This window comes from Oncorhynchus mykiss, chromosome 7, assembly GCF_013265735.2.
Source record: "Oncorhynchus mykiss isolate Arlee chromosome 7, USDA_OmykA_1.1, whole genome shotgun sequence".
Classification (NCBI taxonomy): domain Eukaryota; kingdom Metazoa; phylum Chordata; class Actinopteri; order Salmoniformes; family Salmonidae; genus Oncorhynchus; species Oncorhynchus mykiss.
This window is the reverse complement of record NC_048571.1, coordinates 11,337,195-11,363,328: the sequence shown is the minus strand read 5'-3', so window position 1 is coordinate 11,363,328 and position 26,134 is coordinate 11,337,195. Positions and strand designations below refer to the sequence as shown.

The following is a 26,134-nucleotide window of genomic DNA, read 5'->3' as shown; positions in this document are numbered from 1 at the left end:
GTGTGTCTGTGCGTGTGTGTGTCTGTGTGTGTGTGAGTGTGTCTGTGTGTTTGTATATGTGTGTCTGTGCGTGTGTGTGTGTGTGTGTATTTGAGTGTGTGTATGTATTTATGTGTGTCTGTGTGTTTGTATATGTGTGTCTGTGCGTGTGTGTGTGTGTGTATTTGAGTGTGTGTATGTATTTATGCGTGTCTGTGTGTGTGTATTCGTGTCTGTGTGTATGTGTATATGTTTCTCCAAGGCTGAAGAGCAGAGCTGTTCCCACTAGACGCCCACAAATCAAAGTAAAAGAGAACTCCCAGAGTTCCCTTGCTCTCCTCTCCAGCTCCTCAGCTCACGCCCACTCAGTATAACTTTAGCATTCAAGACCAGTAACGTGATAAGCAAAGCAAGCAAGCCTGATCACTTTCAGAGAACACACACATGCCGTGCAATAATAAAGAATGCATGATAATTCGCCTGAATTATTGACTAACGCCATTAAACATTCATTGATGTTATTGAAGAAATAGCTATGGCTGGTGACGGAAAGGTGACATTTTTCTAGTAGAGCTGTCAGAGTGCGGTGAGGTATTTGTGGTAAAATGGCCTTTAAATGGTTGTTATTGCGCTGTGTGTCCCTGACTCTCTTGTATGAGGATAAATGTATATGCATTTATCTCTGTATATGCATGCAAACACGGGAGGTGTCATGACTCCTACCTAAGGTGGCTCCCCTCCCTGTTCGGGTGGCGCTCGGCGGTCGTCGTCCCCGGCCTACTAGCTGCCACTGATCCTTTTTCCCCTTTCTGTTTATTGGTTTCACCTGTTTGTGTTTTAGGCTGGTTAGTCAGGCTTTATTTACCAGTAGGACCGCCTGCTCTTTGTGCAGGATTGTTTTGTGTAACTTGTGTGCACGTCTGTGGGTTACGTGTTTCCCCATTTCGTGGTTTTTGCTGGACAGTTTAAGTCCCCGTGTTTGGGGCATTTGTTTTGTTGTGCGCCCTGTGTTTCGTGGGGTTGGCGTATGTTCTCCGTTTTGTGCATTAAAGATAGCACTACCCTGAACTCTCTGTTTCCTGCGCCTGACTTCTCACCCACTACACCCAGTACGTTACAGGAGGAGAACGGCTCCAGGCTATCTCAAATCCTATCTATTATCCTGGACTGGTAATCTTAGATCGCACTCCGCACGTGTGCATAGGAATCACTAGGAATCACACAGCCTGTTAATATCATTACAACATACCATATCCTGGTAATATCACTACAACATACCACAGCCTGGTAATAACATTACAACATACCACAGCCTGGTAATATCACTACAACATACCACAGCCTGGTAATACCACTACAACATAGCACAGCCTGGTAATACCACTACAACATACCACATCCTGGTAATATCACTACAACATACCACAGCCTGGTAATAACATTACAACATACCAGTACAACATACCACAGCCTGGAAATACAACTACAACATACCACAGCCTGGAAATACAACTACAACATACCACAGCCTGGAAATACAACTACAACATACCACAGCCTGGTAATAGCATTACAACATACCACAGCATGGTAATAGCATTACAACATACCACAGCCTGGTAATAGCATTACAACATACCACAGCCTGGTAATAGCATTACAACATACCACAGCCTGGTAATAGCATTACAACATACCACAGCCTGGTAATATCATTACAACATACCACACAGCCTGGTAATATCATTACAACATACCACAGCCTGGTAATAGCATTACAACATACCACAGCCTGGTAATAGCATTACAACATACCACAGCCTGGTAATAGCATTACAACATACCACAGCCTGGTAATAGCATTACAACATACCACAGTCTGGTAATATCACTACAACATACCACAGCCTGGTAATAGCATTACAACATACCACAGCCTGGTAATAGCATTACAACATACCACAGTCTGGTAATATCACTACAACATACCACAGCCTGGTAATATCACTACAACATACCACTACAACATACCACAGCCTGGTAATATCATTACAACATTCCACAGCCTGGTAATAACATTACAACATACCACAGCCTGGTAATATCACCACAACATACCACACAGCCTGGAAATACAACTACAACATACCACAGCCTGGTAATAGCATTACAACATACCACAGCCTGGTAATAGCATTACAACATACCACAGCCTGGTAATAGCATTACAACATACCACAGTCTGGTAATATCATTACAACATACCACACAGCCTGGTAATATCATTACAACATACCACAGCCTGGTAATAGCATTACAACATACCACAGCCTGGTAATAGCATTACAACATACCACAGCCTGGTAATAGCATTACAACATACCACAGCCTGGTAATAGCATTACAACATACCACAGCCTGGTAATAGCATTACAACATACCACAGTCTGGTAATATCACTACAACATACCACAGCCTGGTAATATCACTACAACATACCACTACAACATACCACAGCCTGGTAATATCATTACAACATTCCACAGCCTGGTAATAACATTACAACATACCACAGCCTGGTAATATCACCACAACATACCACATCCTGGTAATAGCATTACAACATACCACAGCATCACAAGTGTGTTGGTCAAAACTGTGGCTTTGACTTTTTACAGTTCATGCAGGAACGTATGTATATCCCATATGACCTCAAGCAATGTGTGTGTGTGTATGTAACAGGGTCTTACTTGACGTGTGTGTGTGTGTGTGTGACAGGGTGTTACTTGATGTGTGTGTGTGTCTTACTTGATGTCACTCTCTCTGAACCTCTCCACGTCCAGGTCTTCGATGAACTTCTCTCCCTTCATCCAGTAGATGAGCGGACTGACTTCCCCGGCGAAGCCGAAGAACGCTCGGCACGTCAGGTTGACTTGACTTGCTGTGGAGACAGGAAACAGGAAATAAGGCATGGTTGTCGTGGTAAGGAAGTAATATGGTTGTGGGTAAAGCAAGGGAAAATGTCTGGGTGAGGTGGAGCCCACTAACGTAGGTCTTTCCAGTACCATGGATAATATGGGCGATTCTAATTAGATGGTGTCTCCTATTGTCTAGGTTCTAATGCACACCTCCAGACTCTCCTGCACCTTCCAACACCTACATCCTCCTCATAGTCACCCGTGAAGCTCCCCTATCCCATCTGAATCTCTCCTATCCCCTTTGAAGTTCCCCTATCCCCTCTGAAGTTCCCCTATCCCCTTTGAAGTTCCCCTATCCCCTCTGAAGTTCCCCTATACCCTCTGAAGTTCCCCTATCCCCTCTGAAGTTCTCCTATCCACTCTGAAACTCTCCTATCCCCTCTGAAGCTCTCCTATCCCATCAGAAGCTCTCCTATCCCCTCTGAAGCTCTCCTACCCCCTCTGAAGTTTCCCTATCCCCTCTGAAGCTCTCCTATCCCCTCTGAAGCTCTCCTATCCCCTCTGAAGTTCCCATGTCCCCTCTGAAGCTCTCCTATCCCATCTGAAGTTCCCCTATCCCTCTGAAGCTCTCCTATCCACTCTGAAGCTCTCCTATCCACTCTGAAGTTTCCCTATCCCCTCTGAAGCTCTACTATCCCCTCTGAAGTTCCCGTGTCCCCTGTGAAGCTATCCTATCCACTCTGAAGCTCTCCTATCCCCTCTGAAGCTCTCCTATCCCATATGAAGTTCCTGTATCCCTCTGAAGCTTCCCTATCCCCTCTGAAGCTTTCCTATCCCATCTGAAGCTCTCCTATCCACTCTGAAGCTCTCCTATCCCATCCGAAGCTCTCCTATCCCATCTGAAGTTTCCCTATCCCCTCCGAAGCTCTCCTATCCCCTCTGAAGCTCTCCTATCCCCTCTGAAGTTTCCATGTCCCCTCTGAAGCTCTCCTATCCCCTCTGAAGCTCCCCTATCCCCTCTGAAGCTTTCCTATCCCCTCTGAAGCTCTCATTTCCACTCTGAAGCTCTCCTATCCCATCTGAAGCTCCCCTATCCCCTCTGAAGCTCTCCTATCCACTCTGAATCTCTCCCATCCAATCTGAAGTTTCCCTATCCCATCTGAAGCTCTCCTATCCCCTCTGAAGTTCCCATGTCCCCTCTGAAGCTCTCCTATCCCCTCTGAAGCTCTCCTATCCACTCTGAAGCTCTCATATCCCCTCTGAAGCTCTCCTATCCACTCTGAAGTTTCCCTATCCACTCTGAAGTTTCCCTATCCCATCTGAAGCTCTCCTATCCCCTCTGAAGCTCTCCTATCCCCTCTGAAGCTCTCCTATCCCATCTGAAGTTCCCCTATCCCTCTGAAGATCCCCTATCCCCTCTGAAGCTCTCCTATCCCCTCTGAAGGTCCCCTATCTCCTCTGAAGTTCCCCTATCCCATCTGAAGCTCACCTACCTCCTCTGAAGCTCTGCTACCGCCCCGGAAGCTCTCATCCCCCCTCCCATTCTCTCCCACTCTCTCCCTCATGCTCCTGAACACTGATGAACTCTCTTTCACTCTCTCCCACGCACACTCCTGGCGTCCTCCACACAAAGGGCAGGGGGTGGTTATTAGCCCAGTACCCTTATTGTTCCACCCTACCAATTAGTGTGAGTGTGAAACATGATTCACAGCGTGCATGGTGAAAGATGTTCTACACACAACAGCATCAGTGCTATTTAAAGTGGAACTGACAGCAATTTAGCAACATGAAATCTTGTTAAAATCTGTTCACATACACTCCCACAAAGAATATTACACTTTTTAAAACATTTTCTGACAAGTGAGCACCTAGATATGGTCATTTTCACATTTCCATAAATTCTTAGAATGTTTGGGAACTACGTATACTAAGGCATTTGTGAAAATTCTATAGCAATATAGAATGGGAAAGCGGCCGTGGAGTTTAGACAAATAATAGACACTGCAGTAAATAAAACCTAACCAAACATCTGTCTTGTCCAGGACCGGAGTCTACACAGACAGTGCACCATAGCCAATCAAAGCTACAGTAGGCCTCATGCAAACAAGCCATTTGCCACAAGGGCCTGCCATCATTCACTTTGAACTGGACCGTGTGTTTACAGGCAGTAGGACCTGCCATCATTCACTTTGAACTGGACTGTGTGTTTACAGGCAGTAGGGCCTGCCATCATTCACTTTGAACTGGACTGTGTGTTTACAGGCAGTAGGACCTGCCATCATTCACTTTGAACTGGACTGTGTGTTTACAGGCAGTAGGACCTGCCATCATTCACTTTGAACTGGACTGTGTGTTTACAGGCAGTAGGACCTGCCATCATTCACTTTGAACTGGACTGTGTGTTTACAGGCAGTGGAGCCTGCCATCATTCACTTTGAACTGGACTGTGTGTTTACAGGCAGTGGAGCCTGCCATCATTCACTTTGAACTGGACTGTGTGTTTACAGGCAGTGGAGCCTGCCATCATTCACTTTGAACTGGACTGTGTGTTTACAGGCAGTGGAGCCTGCCATCATTCACTTTGAACTGGACTGTGTGTTTACAGGCAGTTGTAACAGCGCAACTTTAGATCATTAGAATGCATTCGACAAAAGCCATAAAATACACTTGAATAGATTTCTGCAATTATGTAAATACCACAGGAGTCCTCTTACACTTGGGAACTTTACACTCCTATTGATCAAACAACCATGAAAAGGTAGGTTCTCTCTCCCTCAGTTATGCACATCAACAACAACAACAACATCAACAATTTATGCTAGCCAGAGCAAGATGAGCTAAAATTTTATGAAAGAACATTAGATACAGTACAGTGCATTCTGATAGCATTCAGACCCCTTCCCCTTTTCCACATTTTGTTACGTTACAGCCTTATCCAAAAAATAATTAAATACATCTGTTCCTCATCAATCTACACACAATACCCCACAATGACAAAGCAAAACCAGGTTTTTAGACATTTTTGCAAATTATTAAAAAAAACTAAACAGAAATACCTTCTTTACGTAAGTATTCAGACCCTTTGTTATGAGACTCAAAATTGAGCTCAGGTGCATCCTGTTTCCATTGATCATATTTAGATCGTTCTACAACTTGATTGGAGTCCACCTGTGGTAAATTAAATTGATTGGACATCATTTGGAAAGGCACACACCTGTCTATATAAGGTCCGACAGTTGACGGTGCATTTCAGATCAAAAACCAAGCCATGAGGTCAAAGGAAATGTCCGTAGAGCTCCGAGACAGGATTGTCGAAGGAGAGATCTGGGGAAGGGTACCAAAACATTTCTGCATCATTGAAGGTCCCCAAGAACACAGTGGCCTTCATCATTCTTAAATGGAAGAAGATTCTTCCTAGAGCTTTCCGCCTGGCCAAACTGAGCAATTGGGGAAGAAGGGCCTTGGTCAGGGAGGTGACCAAGAACACGATGGTCACTCTGACAGAGTTCCAGAGTTCCTTTGTGGAGATGGTAGAACCTTCCAGAAGGACATCCATCTCTGCAGCACTCCACCAATCAGGCGTGGCTAGACGGAAGCCACTCCTCAGTAAAAGGCACATGACAGCCTGCTTGGAGTTTTCCAATGCAGGAGTGACTTCGGGACAAGTCTCTGAATGTCCTTGAGTGGCTCCACCAGAGCCCGGACTTGAACCCGATCGAACATCTCTGGAGAGACCTGAAAATAGCTGTGCAGCAAAGCTCCCTATCCAACCTGACAGAGCTTGAGATGTTCTGCAGAGAAGAATGGGAGAAGATCTCAAATACAGGTGTGCCAAGCTTGTAGTTTCATACCCAAGAGGACTTGAGGCTGTAATCGCTGCCAAAGGTCCTTCAACAAAGTATACTTATGTAAAGGATTTATCAGTTTTTTTCATTTGATAAATTAGCAAAAATTTCCAAAAAACAGTTTTTCCTTTGTCATTATGGAGTATTGTGTGTAGATTGAAGGAAAAAAAAAAAAGTCTGTAACGTAACAAAATATGGAAAAAGTCAAGGGGTCTGAATACTTTCCGAATTGGCCGTCAAAATTGTACTGATAAATGATGGGGAATTGTAGACTTCCCGTCCTTCTGCAGCTTGCCTGCAACCAAGCACCCAAGCTAACTGGCTAAAGTTGGCTAGCTTGCTACTTCCAGACACAAATGAAAGAACACCTCACTCTGACCACTTTACTCACCCTAGCAGATCGGGTTAGCTAGGCTGTTTACATGTTATCTAGAGCATTCTTGACTAACTATTACTTTTTCTGCCTACGTTTATTGACACCGGTCACATTCAGCCAGTGTAGCAAATTCGTAAGTGCATCAGTTATTCTGCGCTCTGACACACTCAGACAAGTTTGTTCTGAAATAGATAGTCAGAGTGAATTTGCGAACGCAAGGGATATTCTAACTGGATAATGTTGTGGAAATATTGAATCAAATATTTCTCAGATAATGGAACTTGTAAATTCAAATAGACTTTATTACAAAGTAACAGAGCAGACCTCAGGCCTTATAGGTTTCCACCTTCAGATAACACACATGGTGTAGATGATTAACACCCCTTGGCCTCTCGCCAACATTATCTTCTTGTCCCAATTCTTGCTTGTTAACGCCCACATCTGCTCAATTTAGATTATAATGGTGGCGGTGCCATAGTGTTAATACAAAAAATAATTCATTTATTGTTTATATACTTTCCTAATATAAGTGTTTTTCTAATAATACTTGATTAGAACAAACATATGTTCTTATTACAGATACATGGGTCTTATTACAGATACATGGTTATTATTACAGCTACATGGGTCTTATTACAGATACATGGGTCTTATTACAGATACATGGGTCTTATTACAGATTTTTGATTTGATTTATTTCACCTTTATTTAACCAGGTAGGCAAGTCGAGAACAAGTTCTCATTTACAATTGCGACCTGGCCAAGATAAAGCAAAGCAGTTGACACATACAACAACACAAAGTTACACATGGAGTAAAACAAACATACAGTCAATAATACAGTAGAAACATAAGTCTATATACAATGTGAGCAAATGAGGTGAGATAAGGGAGGTAAAGGCAAAAAAAGGCCATGGTGGCAAAGTAAATACAATATAGCAAGTAAAACATTGGAATGGTAGATTTGCAGTGGAAGAATGTGCAAAGTGGAGATAGAAATAATGGGGTGCAAAGGAGCAAAATAAATAAATACAGTAGAGGAAGAGGTAGTTGTTTGGGCTAAATTATAGATGGGCTATGTACAGGTGCAGTAATCTGTGAGCTGCTCTGACAGCTGGTGCTTAAAGCTAGTGAGGGAGATAAGTGTTTCCAGTTTCAGAGATTTTTGTTGTTTGTTCCAGTCATGGGCAGCAGAGAACTGGAAGGAGAGGAGGCCAAAGGAAGAATTGGTTTTGGGGGTGACCAGTGAGATATACCTGCTGGAGCACGTGCTACAGGTGGGTGATGCTATGGTGACCAGCGAGCTGAGATAAGGGAGGACTTTACCTAGCAGGGTCTTGTAGATGACCTGGAGCCAGTGGGTTTGGCGATGAGTATGAAGTGAGGGCCAGCCAACGAGAGCGTACAGGTCGCAGTGGTGGGTAGTATATGGGGCTTTGGTGACAAAACGGATGGCACTGTGATAGACTGCTTCCAATTTATTGAGTAGGTTATTGGAGGCTATTTTGTAAGTGACATCGCCGAAGTCGAGGATCGGTAGGATGGTCAGTTTTACAGATACATGGTCCTTATCACAGATACACGGTTCTTATCACAGATACACGGTTCTTATCACAGATACACGGTTCTTATCACAGATACATGGTTCTTATTACAGATACATGGTTCTTATTAGAGATACATGGTTCTTATTACAGATTCATGGTCCTTATTACAGATTCATGGTTCTTATTACAGATACATGGTTCTTATTACAGATTCATGGTCCTTATTACAGATTCATGGTTCTTATTACAGATTCATGGTTCTTATTACAGATTCATGGTCCTTATTACAGATACATGGTTCTTGTTACAGATTCATGGTCCTTATTACAGATTCATGGTTCTTATTACAGATTCATGGTTCTTATTACAGATTCATGGTTCTTATTACAGATTCATGGTTCTTATTACAGATTCATGGTTCTTATTACAGATACATGGTTCTTATTACACATACATGGTTCTTGTTACAGATACATGGTTCATATTACATATACACGGTTCTTATTACAGACACACAGTTCTTATTACAGCTACATGGTTCTTATTACAGATACATGGCTTTTGGTGCCTATATTAATTAAGGTACACATTTTCTGCTTACGTTCTGTTTTACATGTCTAGTGATTAACTCCATGTTGACCCAGTCTGTACACTCCCATGGATTCTGCTCTGTCCATTCACCTGAACTCAACCTTTACTCTGCTTCTGCATGTCTATTAATTAACCCTATGTTTTCTGTCTCAATACTTTTGGGAGAACAGTCTAGATACTGGAAAATCAACCATAGTCATGAATTTTCACCTACAATAACAGTCATTCAAGTTCTTGCTAGCTAACCAAATGACACCTGCATCTCTAACTGTGTATAGTCACCGGAAAACGTTATGAGGGGGAAAAGTCCGTCACTCACCCACTTCTCCAATGACATGACATCCTCCTTGCAGCTAGCTAGCTAACGTTAGGCTCCATGTTTTTAGCTTGCTACATAAATAGCAAGCTATTAGCCATGTTATGACTGACTTGTGATCATTGCCCTTCGTAGTTTGATTGTATTGACATTCCCAGCCTTGGTTACATTCGTACGCTTTTGTCCAAAATATTGAGTCATGGAAACTGAAAAAGTGCATCCCGAATGGAGGCAGCAAACAATGTACCTGGCCACCTGTGATTTACAACCTGATAGCAATATTTTTGGAACTACCAAGAAATGTATTGGTGAATTATATGAATCATGCAATGAACTGCATCCATCTATTCTGCCAACAATGTCTTAGTGTACGTCATGGAATGTTGAGTCAAATAGAACCTATTTTTAAAACGTTTTTTAAAGTTGGTTTCTGACTGATATTATGATTGTCTGTTTGTTTCATGTCAGCAAAGTAGTTCAAACGCTGTCAGATCCACTTTAAAGCATATTGGATGTGCTATGCATATCAGATACAATGCATGCCACCCCAAAGATCAGGCTAATGCTGATGATGTGTCCGAGATTGAAGAGGCGGTTCGTGTTTAAACAACTGGTAGAGGTACTGAAATGCCATCATTATTATTAATCTAACCCTAATAAAAATAAAAGCCCTTCTTACATCAGCTGATGTCACAAAGTGCTGTACAGAAACCCAGCCTAAAACAGCAAGCAATGCAGGTGTAGAAGCATACAAACCTTTACATTATACTAGACGCAGAGAGATTCAGGCCTCAGGATCATACGATACCCCCTGAGATTGTCAGAAAGGAGCATTGACATCAAGAGGGACATTCAAGCAACTATAACCACCACCTATACTACTTCAAGAGCCATTTGGAGGGGAATCTCATGGACATCAGATTTTGATCATCTGTAGCAGCAGCACCTGACTCCATCCAGCAGACAGACAGGCAGACAGACAGGCAGACAGACAGACAGACACAGAGGATGTGATGAGCAGATAGACTCCAGAGGCCAGGGACTAGACTGACTGACTGACACAGTGAATGGGGCTGAGGGGTAAGCTGACACGGCTCAGGAGACAGATTCTCTCCCTGTGCTGGAGCTTTTTCTCCCCTCTCAGCTCATTTCCCAGCCATATCTTATGTGGCGGAGAGAGAGATAAGCCCAGTGTCTCTTAACTCCACCCAGCCAGCCCAGGGGACTTGGGACCAACGACGAGACGCCCGGATTATGGATCCCATTCTCTCTTTTTTCTCTTTATTTCTCACTCTGTTTTCTCATTTGTGCTGTGTCTTTCTTCTGCACAGGAATTCATGTGTATTACAGAAACTCTAAACAAGCGAAACATTGTGTCGATCACTCTAAACCCCAGCACAACACAGCTGATTCAAATCATCAACTCATCATCAGGCGTTGAATATTTGAATCAGCTGTGTAGTGCTAGAACAAAAACTAAAGCGTGCTGTAAACTAAATATTACATTTAATGATATAACATTTCCCCATTACAGGCAGGCACAGAGACGCACACTTGTGTACATGCAATCTGGGACATAGACCAGCCAGTCTATCTCATTAGTTCTCATTGAGTGAGGCAACATTTTCTATACCAACCAACAGTAGGGCCATGTGCTGTGAGCACACAACACCGTAACCCAAAACACCATCAAAGCCAGAGAGCCAGAGAGGCTAGCCACTAGAGCCCATATTAAGCTGGACTGATCAAGGAGCGGCCATTAAAAGTATGTTGAGAAAGTCAAAGAGGTGATTCAGCATCATTCATTAGTGTTCTCACTCATCTCATCTCCCCATTTCTCCCCCAGGGTTTGGGGCTCAGATGTCTGTAAGATGGCAGATAGCGGTGGAGGATAATTGGCAGTTCAAAGATAATAGGGATTTATTTGACCATCTCTCTCTGGCTCTGAAACGTTCCGCCATGTTGCAGCCCCCTTGTCAGATTATTAGGAGCAGAAACCAGGTAAACATAAAGGGACTTGTGAATCTGGTTGATGTGTATCTTTTCCCTACATGAAATATGGTAAACACCTCTAAGCTTCAGCTATTTGGGAGACTAGGGCCAATTCAATGGCTTAGAATTGCAGGATGCACCTTGAGTGTGACAGTTAGTGTGCCCATTGAGGTGAGTTATGTGGTGGAGCAACATGGTGCAGTACCACTCCTGTCCACAAGAGGTCACTATGGAGCTACAGAGCAGGTACAGACCTGCACTGATGCAAAAAAAAAGCAAAGCATGTTGACAGGTTCAGCTCTGAGAGGAATCATTATTCTCCTCTTGCAACTCCACAAAAATACTGTACCTTTATTCCTGGGGGATTGGAAATCACCCCATTTTATTCTATGTAATGCCACAAGTCATGCAGGCTCTAATGTACCATTATTCGTGTATGTACATAATACACTGCCAATTCCCAGCATGAGATAATGGAGATTATGCACATAATAATCACAAAGTGGGAGTACCTTTATTGACATGTTAATCTAGGTAGGCCAAGATCACACTGACTACACAGAAGAACATGCACACACACACACACACACACACCCTCTCCATTCCTCTTCCTCTCTCTCCTCTTCCGCTCTCTGCTTCCCATCCTCTCTCTTTCTCCCTTTGTCATTTCCTCTCTTTCCCTTTCTCTCTCTCTCCCAGTCTCCCTCTCTCTCTCCCTCCCTCTCCCTTACTCACTCCCCCCAGCCCTCTCTTCCTTATCTTCCTCTGCCTTCCTTAAGCCTCTCTTAGTCACAGTAATAAGGTAAAAAGCTGCAGCATTGGCATCACCGCTCTGAGCGGAGGAAGGAAGCAGTCGATTCGATGCACGATCGCCAGAGGAACACACGCACACACTGGTCTCAATGAGCATACTGTACATGTCCAGACCATATAAGCCTCAAAGAAGTACGGCCTGAGAGGCAAGTAATGAGTGCCCATGAGGTCTGCTCCAGATCAAAATATAACCATGAGGTTTGTTCCAGATCATCATATAACCCTGAGGTTTGTTCCAGATCATCATATAACCATGAGGTCTGTTCCAGTTCATCATATAACTGTGAGGTCTGTTTTTTAATTTAACCTTCATTTAACTAGGCAAGTCAGTTAAGAACAAATTCTTATTTACAATGAGGATGTTCAGGGGCAGAACAACAGATTTTTACCTTGTCAGCTCGGGGATTTGATTTAGCAACCTTTCGGTTACTGGCCCACTGCTCTAACCACTAGGCTACCTGCTGCCCCTGTTCCAGATCATCATATAACCCCGATGTCTGTTCCAGATCATCATATAACCCTGAGGTCTGTTCCAGATCATCATATAAACATGAGGTCTGTTCCAGATCATTGTATAACCCTGAGGTCTGTTCCAGATCATCATATAACCCCGAGGTCTGTTCCAGATCATCATATAACCCTGAGGTCTGTTCCAGATCATCATATAACCATGAGGTCTGTTCCAGATCATTGTATAACCCTGAGGTCTGTTCCAGATCATCATATAACCCCGAGGTCTGTTCCAGATCATCATATAACCCTGAGGTCTGTTCCAGATCATCATATAACCATGAGGTCTGTTCCAGATCATTGTATAACCCTGAGGTCTGTTCCAGATCATCATATAACCCTGAGGTCTGTTCCAGATCATCATATAACCCCGATGTCTGTTCCAGATCATCATATAACCCTGAGGTCTGTTCCAGATCATCATATAACCCCGAGGTCTGTTCCAGATCATCATATAACCCTGAGGTCTGTTCCAGATCATCATATAACCCTGAGGTCTGTTCCAGATCATCATATAACCATGACGTTTGTTCCAGATCATCATATAACCCCGATGTCTGTTCCAGATCATCATATAACAATGAGGTCTGTTCCAGATCATCATATAACCCTGAGGTCTGTTCCAGATCATCATATAACCATGAGGTCTGTTCCAGATCATTGTATAACCCTGAGGTCTGTTCCAGATCATCATATAACCCGGATGTCTGTTCCAGATCATCATATAACCATGAGGTCTGTTCCAGATCATTGTATAACCCTGAGGTCTGTTCCAGATCATCATATAAACATGAGGTCTGTTCCAGATCATTGTATAACCCTGAGGTCTGTTCCAGATCATCATATAACCCCGATGTCTGTTCCAGATCATCATATAACCCTGAGGTCTGTTCCAGATCATCATATAACCCTGAGGTCTGTTCCAGATCATCATATAACCATGAGGTCTGTTCCAGATCATTGTATAACCCTGAGGTCTGTTCCAGATCATCATATAACCCCAATGTCTGTTCCAGATCATCATATAACCCTGAGGTCTGTTCCAGATCATCGTATAACCCTGAGGTCTGTTCCAGATCATCGTATAACCCTGAGGTCTGTTCCAGATCATCATATAACCCTGAGGTCTGTTCCAGATCATCATATAACCCAGAAGTCTGTTCCAGATCATTGTATAACCCTGAGGTCTGTTCCAGATCATCATATAACGCTGAGGTCTGTTCCAGATCATTGTATAACCCTGAGGTCTGTTCCAGATCATCATATAACCCAGAGGTCTGTTCCAGATCATTGTATAACCCTGAGGTCTGTTCCAGATCATCATATAACCCAGAGGTCTGTTCCAGATCATCGTATAACCCTGAGGTCTGTTCCAGATCATCATACAACCCTGAGGTCTGTTCCAGATCATTGTATAACCATGAGGTCTGTTCCAGATCATCATATAACCATGAGGTCTGTTCCAGATCATCATATAACCCAGAGGTCTGTTCCAGATCATTGTATAACCCTGAGGTCTGTTCCAGATCATCATATAACGCTGAGGTCTGTTCCAGATCATCATATAACCCTGAGGTCTGTTCCAGATCATCATATAACCCTGAGGTCTGTTCCAGATCATCATATAACCCTGAGGTCTGTTCCAGATCATCATATACAAACACTGTATAGGCCTATACTGTACTGTACTTCCTGTACTACCCCCCCTTCTTGTTCTGACTACTGACAGCTACTTCATTGAGGAAAAATGTACTTTCTATGCATGTGATTTGTGGTTGTCCCACCTAGCTATCTTAAGATTAATGCACTGTAAGTTTCCCTGGATAAGAGCGTCTGCTAAATGACTCAAATGTCAAATGTAAATGGTGGCGTTCCTCTCCTCAGATGTTGTGAGCATATACCAATAGTTGCGTGCCACGTCATCGACTGTGCCGTCGAGCACCTGATTGCTATAACATTTGATTGTGGTTAGATGATAGGTAAAATACCTATCGACGCATTGTAAGATCTGGCAGGGATCGGGTCTGGGCAGAGGCCCACTATAAAGGCCAAGACTGTACTGTACATCCTATATATGAGAAACCCAAGTCTAAGTCAAGCACTGACCAAGCATATTCCTTGTTTTGTATGTGGACTCGTCTGCTAACAGCAGAGCAGTTTGTAAGTGAGGAAGCTTTCCCTTTCTAATATAGCTGTCCTGAATAAATGACGCTTCAGTTACAATTGGAGAAAGATTTCAAAGTGAAGGAACGCTGCTTTGGAGACTTTCAGTGCTTTTGAAATCCCAACTGTAATGACATTGAAAGTGTTTTTAATCCTCCTGCTCTTCCTTCATGGAGAGAGGAAGAGAATTTACTGCAGAACCATTAAGCCCAATAACAGGGTTCAAAACAAAAGGATCATTTAATGTTCACAGCAGTCCTGCTTATCTGACTGAGTATGTGTGTGTGTGTGTGTGTGTGTGTGTGTGTGTGTGTGTGTGTGTGTGTGTGTGTGTGTGTGTGTGTGTGTGTGTGTGTGTGTGTGTGTGTGTGTGGCTGTGCAGGGACACACTTGGATGCATAGGGCTAATGGTTTCTCTATGCTTCTCTCATGATGCTTTGTTGTCCTCTTTCTCCCAGTATAAGCTGCTACTTACACTACTGTGACCACCACATTCAATTAGCCAGCTCTCTGCTGTCTCACTCATGGCCCATCCACGACTAGACACATATTTCCATTGGACCTCATTACCAAAATTGTCTGGAGTGACGTTTCTCTCATTAAGGAAACACGGTGAGTTTATGGAGCGTCACAATAGCAATAACTAAACCACCGTGCCTAGTCTAAACCATTCTGAAGAGTTCTCGGCCATTCACGGAGTAAATTGATGATTTCTACTACAGCACACAGCAGACCAGACCTGCACTCTTCATTATGGTCGTTGATGAGATGTAACGTTAGGAGACCGTTCGAGATTTGGTTGTAAACCGCTGTCTGTAGCACATTGAATGGTTGTGTTGATTTCCAATCAGAGGGCAAGTACACTGCAATCGAAGGCGAGCTTATAGAGATCAATGTACAGTATGGATGTATGCCTGGCTGGACATAGAGGATCGATCGGGTTATACTGCACCATGGACTCTGAAGTTATAGAGAGAGTTGGAGAGAGTGAAAGAGAGAGAGAGAGAGAGAGAGAGAGAGAGAGAGAGAGAGCGACCACATCCAAATAATGCATGGCTGGTCGACCACAGCCTGACATTTTCAAAAGATCAACAGCCTCTCCTGCATTGATATCTTCAACAATGCAACGCACTTAAGCACAAAGGGTGATTAACACAAAAGCCCACTGCTCTAATGGATGATCATTGTACCGATATGTCTGATTCAGATATGGAACAGAACACTAATAATAATAGTAATAATAATGGATTGGATTTATATAGCTCCATTTTACCAGTCAAAGCGCACTACGACTCTCATCTGAGACCAGGTCATTGCTTAACTCGCTAATGAAGTGTTTCGATGTTAACCAATCGATAACCATCAATACTTATTTTATTAATTTCGACAACACACATTTTGTTTACCCTAAGTTTTTTAAAGAAATTCCACACCACCACTTCAAGGACTAGTGTCCCCTCTACAATGTTGACTCTATCCAGGGTCGACAGACAGGCAGGGGTGAAAGAGCTCACTCAAGGAGAAAAGGGAATCGCTATCAGCCCACCTGCACATTCACTGAGCATTCACTATAAACCCCGGACACCTCTGGCTTTAGTCAGGCCTACAGGAAGGTCTGGAGAATTCCTAAGCAGCGCTCGGAGGGGAGGGCTACTGAAGCAAGGCCAGACAGAGATCTAGACACAGCACAACACAGTGGGGTCCTTCAGGCACTGCTGGGTCAGACTCTGTGGGCCCCACTGACTCAGTGTAAAAGTTTCCTCCCTGTAGGCACAGATCTAGGATCAGTTTTACCCTCCCTTAATCCTCACCTTAACCATTAGGGGAGAAAGGACCCAAACGGACCTTACATCAGTGCTGAGCGGTGACCTCATCTGACTTCCCTAACCCCAAAAACTACTTGGCAGCCATCCAAACCTCCATGGCCAAGCTCCGAGTCAGTCCCTGTATGGTCCAGTGGAGCGAGGAGGCTGCGAGTGGAGCCAGGCTAGCCAGAGATGGCTCACTGCCTACCCAGGGACGGCTCACTAAGCTCAGGCTCTGTCCCACACCTCCAGCCCCTGACTCCCTGGGCCCTGAAAGTCCATCTAATGACAGACCAACAGCATAGTGCTGTAGTGTAGCTCGTAGGCTATACTGTCGGTGCTTTTCCCAGGGCTTTGGCCATTGTGTGGAGGATCAATGGGACACGTGAGTAGAATGTGGAGGAGAGTTGTCTAAGTCAGTGAAGCGAGGACATTGATGGGTGGAGGGGCTGTAGAAGCCAAAAGAGAAATGTTGCTCCTTATCCCCACAAATCCCTGTCGAAGGAGGGAGAGGGGAATCAATGTCTCCCTCGCTTTTCCTCTTTCTATCTCCCTCTCTCTCGTTCTCTCTCTTAGGATAATTTCCCTCTACTTTAGGATATGAGAGTAGAGAGGGCTGACACAGTTTGCCGTGGCCTCAGAGGCGACTGTGCGTGCTGACACTCAGGAGCACAGACTTCCCGTCTGCTGTCCCCCCCTTACTTTCCCTATCCCTCTCTCGGTCTCCTCTTCCTCTCTTCCTCTCCCTTGCTTATTATCTGCTCTCTTTCTTCCTCCCTCTATCTCTCTTTCTCTCCTAAAGCCAGTCCCGGGAGGGCAGCAACCAGGGCTACATTATGGATGCAGATTCAGGAGAGTAACAAACAAAGGGGCCAGACGTGTGCTGGTGCAGTGGCTGGGGAGTAGGGACTCTGCAGGAGCACGGGCTACAGGAACAGGTTCCAGTCATACCAGACGCTATCCTATAGGAGAGAAGAGCTTGGTACCCCTGACCAGACCAAATGGCTTCAATGAGGAAGTGAAACGACCAGTAAGGAGAAGGACAAGGACACAGTAATTAGAACTCTGTGACCCAAAAGGGTGCAGTGCCGGCTGTCTTCATTTGTCTCAACTTTCACGTGTAATGTATCTTTGACTTAAGATTTTAAATTCTCTCTATGTGATTCTATTTTTGAAGAAAGTCCTCAAAAGGAATAAAGGAATGACCTTTGAGGCTTGCTTCTCCATGACTTTGATCAGGCCCAAATCTCATAATCACTGACCATTCTGACTTCTAAATCTAAATCCATGACCGTCTCATTTCTTCTGCCCTCGGCTCTTCTGATGGTTGACTGAAATTGCAGCAAAAGCGTCTTGGCATCACGAATCAATTTGCTGGTCCCGCTTTCCCACCATCACCACCCTTTCCTGCTGCAAACAGACAGAATCCACACCATCGACCTCTTTAAATTGTCCCTCTAGGGCCTCTGTACTGTAGTCTCCCCCAGTGTGGAGAAGTAGCTCTCCTCCCTTTCCTCCCTTCCTCCTCTAGGTGACATTTGTATAACCATCCAATTCAGCTAAACACACAGTAGCAGTTTAGAGCCTTTTCAACTATATAGATACGTCTTTATGTGTGTGCTGTGCAGTCCGCCACTGCACCGCGGTCCACTGCACCGCAGGCCACTGCACCGCAGTCCACTGCACCGCAGGCCACTGCACCGCAGGCCACTGCACCGCAGTCCACTGCACCGCAGGCCACTGCACCGCAGGCCACTGCACCGCAGTCCACTGCACCGCAGTCCACTGTACCGCAGGCCACTGCACCGCGGTCCACTGCACCGCAGGCCACTGCACCGCAGGCCACTGCACCGCAGTCCACTGCACCGCAGGCCACTGCACCGCAGGACAGTTCAGATAACCTTGTGTTTCTTCAAAGAACTGCTTGTCTTAAAAAACCTAGGCACTTAAGCCGCCGTTCGCAATCCATTTAATTAAAACAATAGGATAAATTACAAGCAAGGCTATCGAGGGAGTGAGAAGTAAACCGGACGTAGCTAAATTATGACCTTACGCCGGAGTCGAGAGAACATTTTAAGGGGATATCATGACACATGCATAAATTTAAGGCCAGAAGTGCTGATGTGTCGATCATTCGCCTTCCCAGAGTGCATTGCGCCAGACGGCGTGTACAGAACAAGTCCATATTTCATGCTCCGTGGAAGCCGCTATATGTAAATTCATGTGGGCATCATGGATGGGAAACAACATATTTGGATGGCCTGAAACGTATGTTATACAGATCTTGTATGATCTTTGTGTTGCCTCAAGGTAAGATGGAATCACATAACATTACATTATAATAGTACATGTCAATCACAATATATCACAGTACGGTCACAATATCACTTCTATAAGGCCTATGTACTGGCCGCCTAATCAATATATTTTCATATGGTATAATGAAAAGAGAGTTTTGAGAAGGAAAGATAACGTTTTTTTAAACTTCTTCCTTGTGTAATCCTCTTGGTGCCTGAAGATGCTTGTGAGTAACGCCATTCTGTTTATGCGTAAGCCTCAAAACATTCCAAATCCATAGTTTCATTAAGCCCTAATCTGTCAACAGTCGCACATTCCGCATGACTTCCAATATATTCTTTCCTGCTTTCCCCAAACCCTGGTAATCAATTCTGAGGAGTCCCTGACAGGAGGATGACATGAGAGAAAAGGTTATACTGTGTGTGTGTGTGTGTGAGAGAGAGAGAGAGACAGAGTGAGAGAGATCTAAGTAAGACAGCGAGATGTGTAATATGTGTCTGAATATGTGTGTGTGTATAAAGGTGGCCTAGCTAGGGTGACAGCACAGGGAGCATGCTGATGAGCTCTCCCCGAGCACTGATCGTATTATCTCTCCCCCTCTTCTCCCTCCCTCCCTCTCTCTCCTTCTCTCTGCAGGTATTAGGCCTCCTATCCCAGTGACTGACACTTTCCTCAATCACGGCTACAGTATTTGCATTCATAATGACCGTGGCACCCTGCCTGGACCAGTGGGAGCTGTCACAGCGCACCCTGAGTCATTTGAGTCGACGCACCGTAACTTGGACAGACTGGCCCTGACAATAACATTTTCAACAGTGGCCTTGTCACAAAATGACAATTTTAATGACACAGGCTACCTACTGCAACACTTAACCAAATTGACTCAGGATGGCTTCAATCAAATTTTCTAAAAGAGAGGAAGAGGGGAGAGATGGGAGTTCCGTCTGTAGGAAATACCATAGAGTTTGACGGACGGATGGATGTGTGGAGCTGTCAGTATTGGGATGTGTCCCACTGGGCCTGCTCTTGCACTGCACCCTGGGATAATGGGGTGACTGGTTGGGATCCACACTGAGTCTGTAAATGACAGGAGGATGGAGATGGGTTCCCACTTTGAATGTTGATTGGTTCAGAGTGGTGCAGTGGTGGGGGGTGGGACGGAGACCCCCTGCTATGGATCAATGGTGCAGGGAGACAGATACAGGACTGCAGAGTGGGTTATATGGAAATGGACTAGTGAGAACACTACAGTACATAAAATATCGATTTTATCCTATAATGTGAGATGATTATGAACCTCAATATACAGTAACGTAAACTCACTCACTTTTGTACATCGCCTTGGTCCGTACAATTGACCTTATTTTAGCGCCAAAAACCTAATACTTCCAGATCAACTGAAATGTAAATATCATTGTAAAGCACAATTTCTCCCCTTTCCAACAGAATTCATGCCGAGACCTCCACGCTGCCCGTTTCTGCATGATTCAAGAAGGCAATGAGCTCCGTCGGGTCTTTTTATAAATGGCGGGTGGGGAAGCTAAACTAATGCGTGATAGTGAGAAGGAGAGATGTGATGTGGGAAAACTGCTTTTTTTCACTCGATCTGTCCAACTTATCACCTCTAAAATGTAAATAAAACACTATAAAGAGTTTATATAATGTGTCATTACATACCTATTTGAAGGTTTGTGTCGAATTTGAATGGGGTTTTTAGGGCGGTGCTAAAGTGATCTTCAGAAGTAAACAGCGGCTTTGAGAGTCATGATCGCTTGCAGTGATAACACAAAAAGTGACTAGGTATCCCCCCCTTACCCCCGTCACTGTCCACTTCCTGTTTCTAAAGGATGAGAGAAGTGCTACACCTGGTGGAGAGAGATTGTAAGACAGAAATACTTTTTGCGTGCTGTACGTTACGACATGACACTTCACGATGTAACGGAGGGTCAGTTTTTTCAACTTTTCTCCAATACTATAGAGCCATTACCATGTCGAACAACGCTTGAATAGAAACGTAGTTCACACCCCAGATTTTGAAGTCAACACAGTCGCTACAGTCTCATTAGTTTTCTTTGTAACCTCGTTTGAATGTTGCGGTTGCGCACATTTGTACGGAATGGGGTGAGTTTACGTTACATAAAATATAAATGTTATCCTATAATGTGAGAAGACTGTTAACCTCAAGTTCTAGTCAGAAATGAACAGTACATCAAATATACATACAATGTATATACGAATCAGAAGAATATTTATGAATGACATACATTTATTCAAATGCTTATATGATGGAACTGCACATATGCAAATTAGATGTATATAGTCAGCCAGCCAGCCAGTCAACCAGTCAACCATTCAGCCAGCCAGTCAGTCAGCCAGTCAGCCAGCCAGCCAGCCAACCAACCAGTCAGTCAGCCAGCCAATCAGCCAGTCAGTCAGTCAGCCAGTCAGTCAGCCGCATTGCAACAGTAAACTGTGGAAGTCATCATGTGGAAGTTAATCTATCTCTGGATAGTGAGGCTGTAATACTAAAGCTCATGAGGAATTACGGAGAGATTTCCAGAAAAGCTGCTGGCAGCAATTTCTCTGTCTTTTTATTAGCCAAGATGTGCAATTTGTGCTAGTGCTTAATGTGACAGGATTCGTCTTGTTTGCCATATGATTCGGGACAGACATGGAGGCTGGGAGGCTAGGTCTGGGAGGGCTCCAGGGATAGACATGGACGCTGGGAGGCTAGGTCTGGGAGGGCTCCAGGGATAGACATGGACGCTGGGAGGCTAGGTCTGGGAGGGCTCCAGGGATAGACATGGACGCTGGGAGGTTAGGTCTGGGAGGGCTCCAGGGATAGACATGGACGCTGGGAGGCTAGGTCTGGGAGGGCTACAGGGATAGACATGGATGCTGGGAGGGCTCCAGGGATAGACATGGACGCTGGGAGGCTAGGTCTGGGAGGGCTCCAGGGATAGACATGGACGCTAGGAGGCTAGGTCTGGGAGGGCTCCAGGGATAGACATGGACGCTAGGAGGCCAGGTCTGGGAGGGCTCCAGGGATAGACATGGACGGTGGGAGGCTAGGTCTGGGAGGGCTCCAGGGATAGACATGGACGCTAGGAGGCTAGGTCTGGGAGGGCTCCAGGGATAGACATGGACGGTGGGAGGCTAGGTCTGGGAGGGTTCCAGGGGTAGACATGGACGCTGGGAGGCTAGGTCTGGGAGGGCTCCAGGGATAGACATGGACGCTGGGAGGCTAGGTCAGGGAGGGCTCCAGGGATAGATATGGACGCTGGGAGGCTATGTCTGGGAGGGCTCCAGGGATAGACATGGAGGCTGGGAGGCTAGGTCTGGGAGGGCTCCAGGGATAGACATGGACGCTGGGAGGCTAGGTCTGGGAGGGCTCCAGGGATAGACATGGACGCTGGGAGGCTAGGTCTGGGAGGGCTCCAGGGATAGACATGGACACTGGGAGGCTAGGTCTGGGAGGGCTCCAGGGGGTGAAACAGAGATTTAGGACAGACCACACCACACACACAGGCAGGCATGAACGAAAGAAACGCACGCACACACACACACACACACACACACACACACACACACACACACACACACACACACACACACACACACACACACACACACACACACACACACACACACACACACTACCCTCAAGACTCCCGCTCCAACGCAGCAGGCTGTCACTGCCGGCTTCATACTACCAACACTCCCGCCGTATGGGGACTGATGTATAAGACAGTATTATTTCATACAGATACAGGGTCTCTCTAGGTTCCAGAACAATAGGAATACGTCAAGCCTTTGTGTATGACAATGTCCCTGAAAGAGATTCATACAATTTCACTTCAATACAATGTCACACAAAAGCTGCCTACCTGGCAGATATGTATAGAATATACTGTACATACAATACCTAGACAAGACAGTGTGTTCATAGTCCTCTGAATGGATGTGTGTGTGAGTGCACATGGAGTTGGTCTCTGTAGGTTTACAGGGCAGAGTGAAAATCCACAACAGAAATCAGTAAATCACCTCCTCTGACATATTAGTGGTTTGAGTGTGGCATGCTCATTAAATAGATGATGCTGTTGTTTCCCAGAACTGAGTTCTTGTCAACAGAGATGATCTGCATGATCTATCCATGTCAGACAGAAGGTATTATCCATGACAGACAGAAGGTATTCCCTCAAAAGGGACAGGGAGTCAAACAATGTCAACACACAGAAACACACAGACAGAAGCTACGCTGGCTGAACTCTCCACTGAACTCTCCACTTCTGGCTCTCATCCAGACAGCTTATGTGTGTGTGTGTGTGTGTGTGTGTGTGTGTGTGTGTGTGTGTGTGTGTGTGTGTGTGTGTGAGAGAGAGACTATGTGTGTGTAATCTTCATTCCGAGCGTGTACGCTATAGTGCAGATAAGCAGCTTTTCCATACCTGCTCGTGTCCCATTAGACCCCAGCAGATAAACAACAGCAACGCTCAATATTCTCAATTACTCCATGCATTTGCATCTCATTGCCAACCAAGCCCCACTGCAATGGAACTCTCTCTCTTTCTCTGAAGAGGTGCAGAATAGAGACAAAAGATAAACGCTGGAAGGAACAATGCAGGGGTTGTCTAAGAGATCTGGACTGGTACACAGGTGCAAGGAGGGGGGTGTAGTTGTGTGAGGATCCACCCTTTAAGGCCCCACTCAATGAAAACAGATCAGACTTGTACATGGGAACCAATATGAATTCATGCGTAGCGAAGGAAGCATGTTTGAATCAATATGCAACGTGTGTCTTTCTTATCTTGTTGAGCACATTCATCCAAACGCATTTTTGCAGCGAAAGAACAATGGCATTTTTTTACCGCCGAAGCTTATTAACAGGGTTCTGATTGGATTGGGACCCTAACAATAGCATGAATGGAGGCAAACCAAAGGGGACAGGGACGGGGTGAGTCAGTGGTTCTACAACGGAGGCAGCGAGATAGTCAGTCAGCCAGCTCGTCAGTCCCACCATAGTACCTCTGTCTCTGGCCCCTGATGTGATCTAGGGATGCAGGGCTGGGCCATGGGCAAGGAGTCTGGTCTGGAGCCACATCATACAACCCTCTACATCACAGAGCCAGTAGAGGGGGTGTCACAACAAAGGCTGGGGCCTATGACTCTCTGCTGCCCTGGGGGCAGCCAGCTGGCTTGGGTCACCTCAGAGATCTGTATATAGCGACGAGATGCTCAGGTCTCCGCCCAAACAATGGGAATCGTTGTTCCTAAAGGCGGGAAGGCAGGCGACAAGCTTAGGTCTAAAATAAGCCCATAGAAACGCATTGCGTAAAACCTCTCACTGCGCCTCTTCCTCTCTGGTCACCTCAGATCGCACACCCAGGGTAGAGTCCTGGGCCCAAGGTATTTAGTTATGAGAACTTATAGTAGCCCATCTTTTGATTATAGCTAGTTTAACTAACAGGGTAGAGTCCTGAAGGTCCTCATCATCAACGTCCAGATGAATGAAACAGTGATATGGCATTGCTGTGCGCTCTGTAATAGTGGACTGCTGGACATTTAGAACAGTGTTTGAATGAATCTCCCTCTCGCAACTCCAAGTCATTTATTCAGTGGCCGTTGTCGATAAGGTATGGCTATTTTAAGGTAAAGACCTTGAGAAAATTGAGAGGCGAAGAAAACTGCCTGTCTGGCAGTCTTAGGTCAACATCTTGGAAAATGTGGTGTCATTGCAAAATAAAGAGTGAGAGAGAAGGAGGCGTACCTTGAGGGCTCAAACTAATGATGCATGTAATAAACTAACCTTCTGCCCAAAGAAAGCTGGCACAGCCGGAAAATAATGGATAGTACGTAAAACGAATGAAGCGCTTAGATCATTTGTATTTCATCCATGAATATGATATTTCTTACTGTAAACACTGTGAGCCATATCAACACGTATCTCATTAAAACCAATGATATACAGTGCATTTGGAAAGTATTCAGACCCCTTGACTTTTCCACATGTTCTTACGTTACAGCTATATTCTGAAATGGATTACATTTTTCAATCTATACACAATACCCCATAAATGACAAAGCAGAAAAAGGTTTTTAGACATTTTTGCAAATGTATATTTTTAAGAAAACTATGGAAATATGACATTTATATAAATATTGAGTTGCTTTACTCAGTACTTTGTTGAAGCACTGTTGGCAGTGATTACAGCCTCGTGTCTTCTTGGGTATGACGCTACAAGCTTGGCACACCTGCATTTGGGGAGTTTCTCACATTCTTCTCTGCAGATATTCTCAAGATCTGTCAGGTTAGCTGCTGCACAGCTATTTCAGGTCTCTTCAGAGATGTTCGATTAGTTTCAAGTCCGGGCTCTGGCTGGGCCACTCGTGGACATTCAGAGACTTTTCTAGGCTGTGTGCTTAGAGTCGTTGTCCTGTTGGAAGTCTGTGGTCCTGAGCGCTTTGGAGCAGGTTTTCATCAAGGATCTCTCTGTACTTTGCTCAGTTCATCTTTCCCTCGATCCTGACTAGACTCCCTCTCCATGTCACGGAAAAACTTGCCCACAGCATGATGCTGCTACCACCAGGTTTCATCGTAGGTATGGTGCCAGGTTCCCTCCAGACGTGACGCTTGGCATTCAGGCCAAAGACCTTAATCTTAGTTTCATCTGAGAGTCCTTTAGGTGCCTTTTGTCAAACTCCAAGCGGGCTGTCATGTACCTTTTACTGAGGAGTGGCTTCTATCTGGCCACTTTACCATAAAGGCCTGATTGGTGGAGTGCTGCAGAGATGGTTGTCCTTCTGGAAGGTTCTCCCATCTCCACAGAGGAAACCTGGAGCTCTGTCAGAGTGACCATCGGGGTCTTGGTCACCCCTTCTCCCCCGATTGGAAGAGTCTTGGTGGTTCCAAACTTCTTCCATTTAAGAATGATGGAGGCCACTCTGCTCTTGGGGAATTTCAATGCTGCTGACATTTTTTGGT

The 26,134-nt window shown here is 44.9% G+C and overlaps 1 protein-coding gene across 3 annotated transcripts in view; it reads right to left on the bottom strand.

Annotated features, from left to right (window-relative positions):
- Positions 1-26,134, bottom strand: part of LOC110495463 (interleukin-1 receptor accessory protein-like 1) — a 413,831-nt gene that overhangs the window by 66,780 nt on the left and 320,917 nt on the right. For all 3 annotated transcript variants that reach the window (XM_036982526.1, XM_036982528.1, XM_036982527.1), the window contains exon 7: positions 2,788-2,920. In XM_036982526.1, the coding sequence (XP_036838421.1) occupies positions 2,788-2,920 (133 nt within the window). The remainder of the gene's footprint in view (positions 1-2,787; positions 2,921-26,134) is intronic.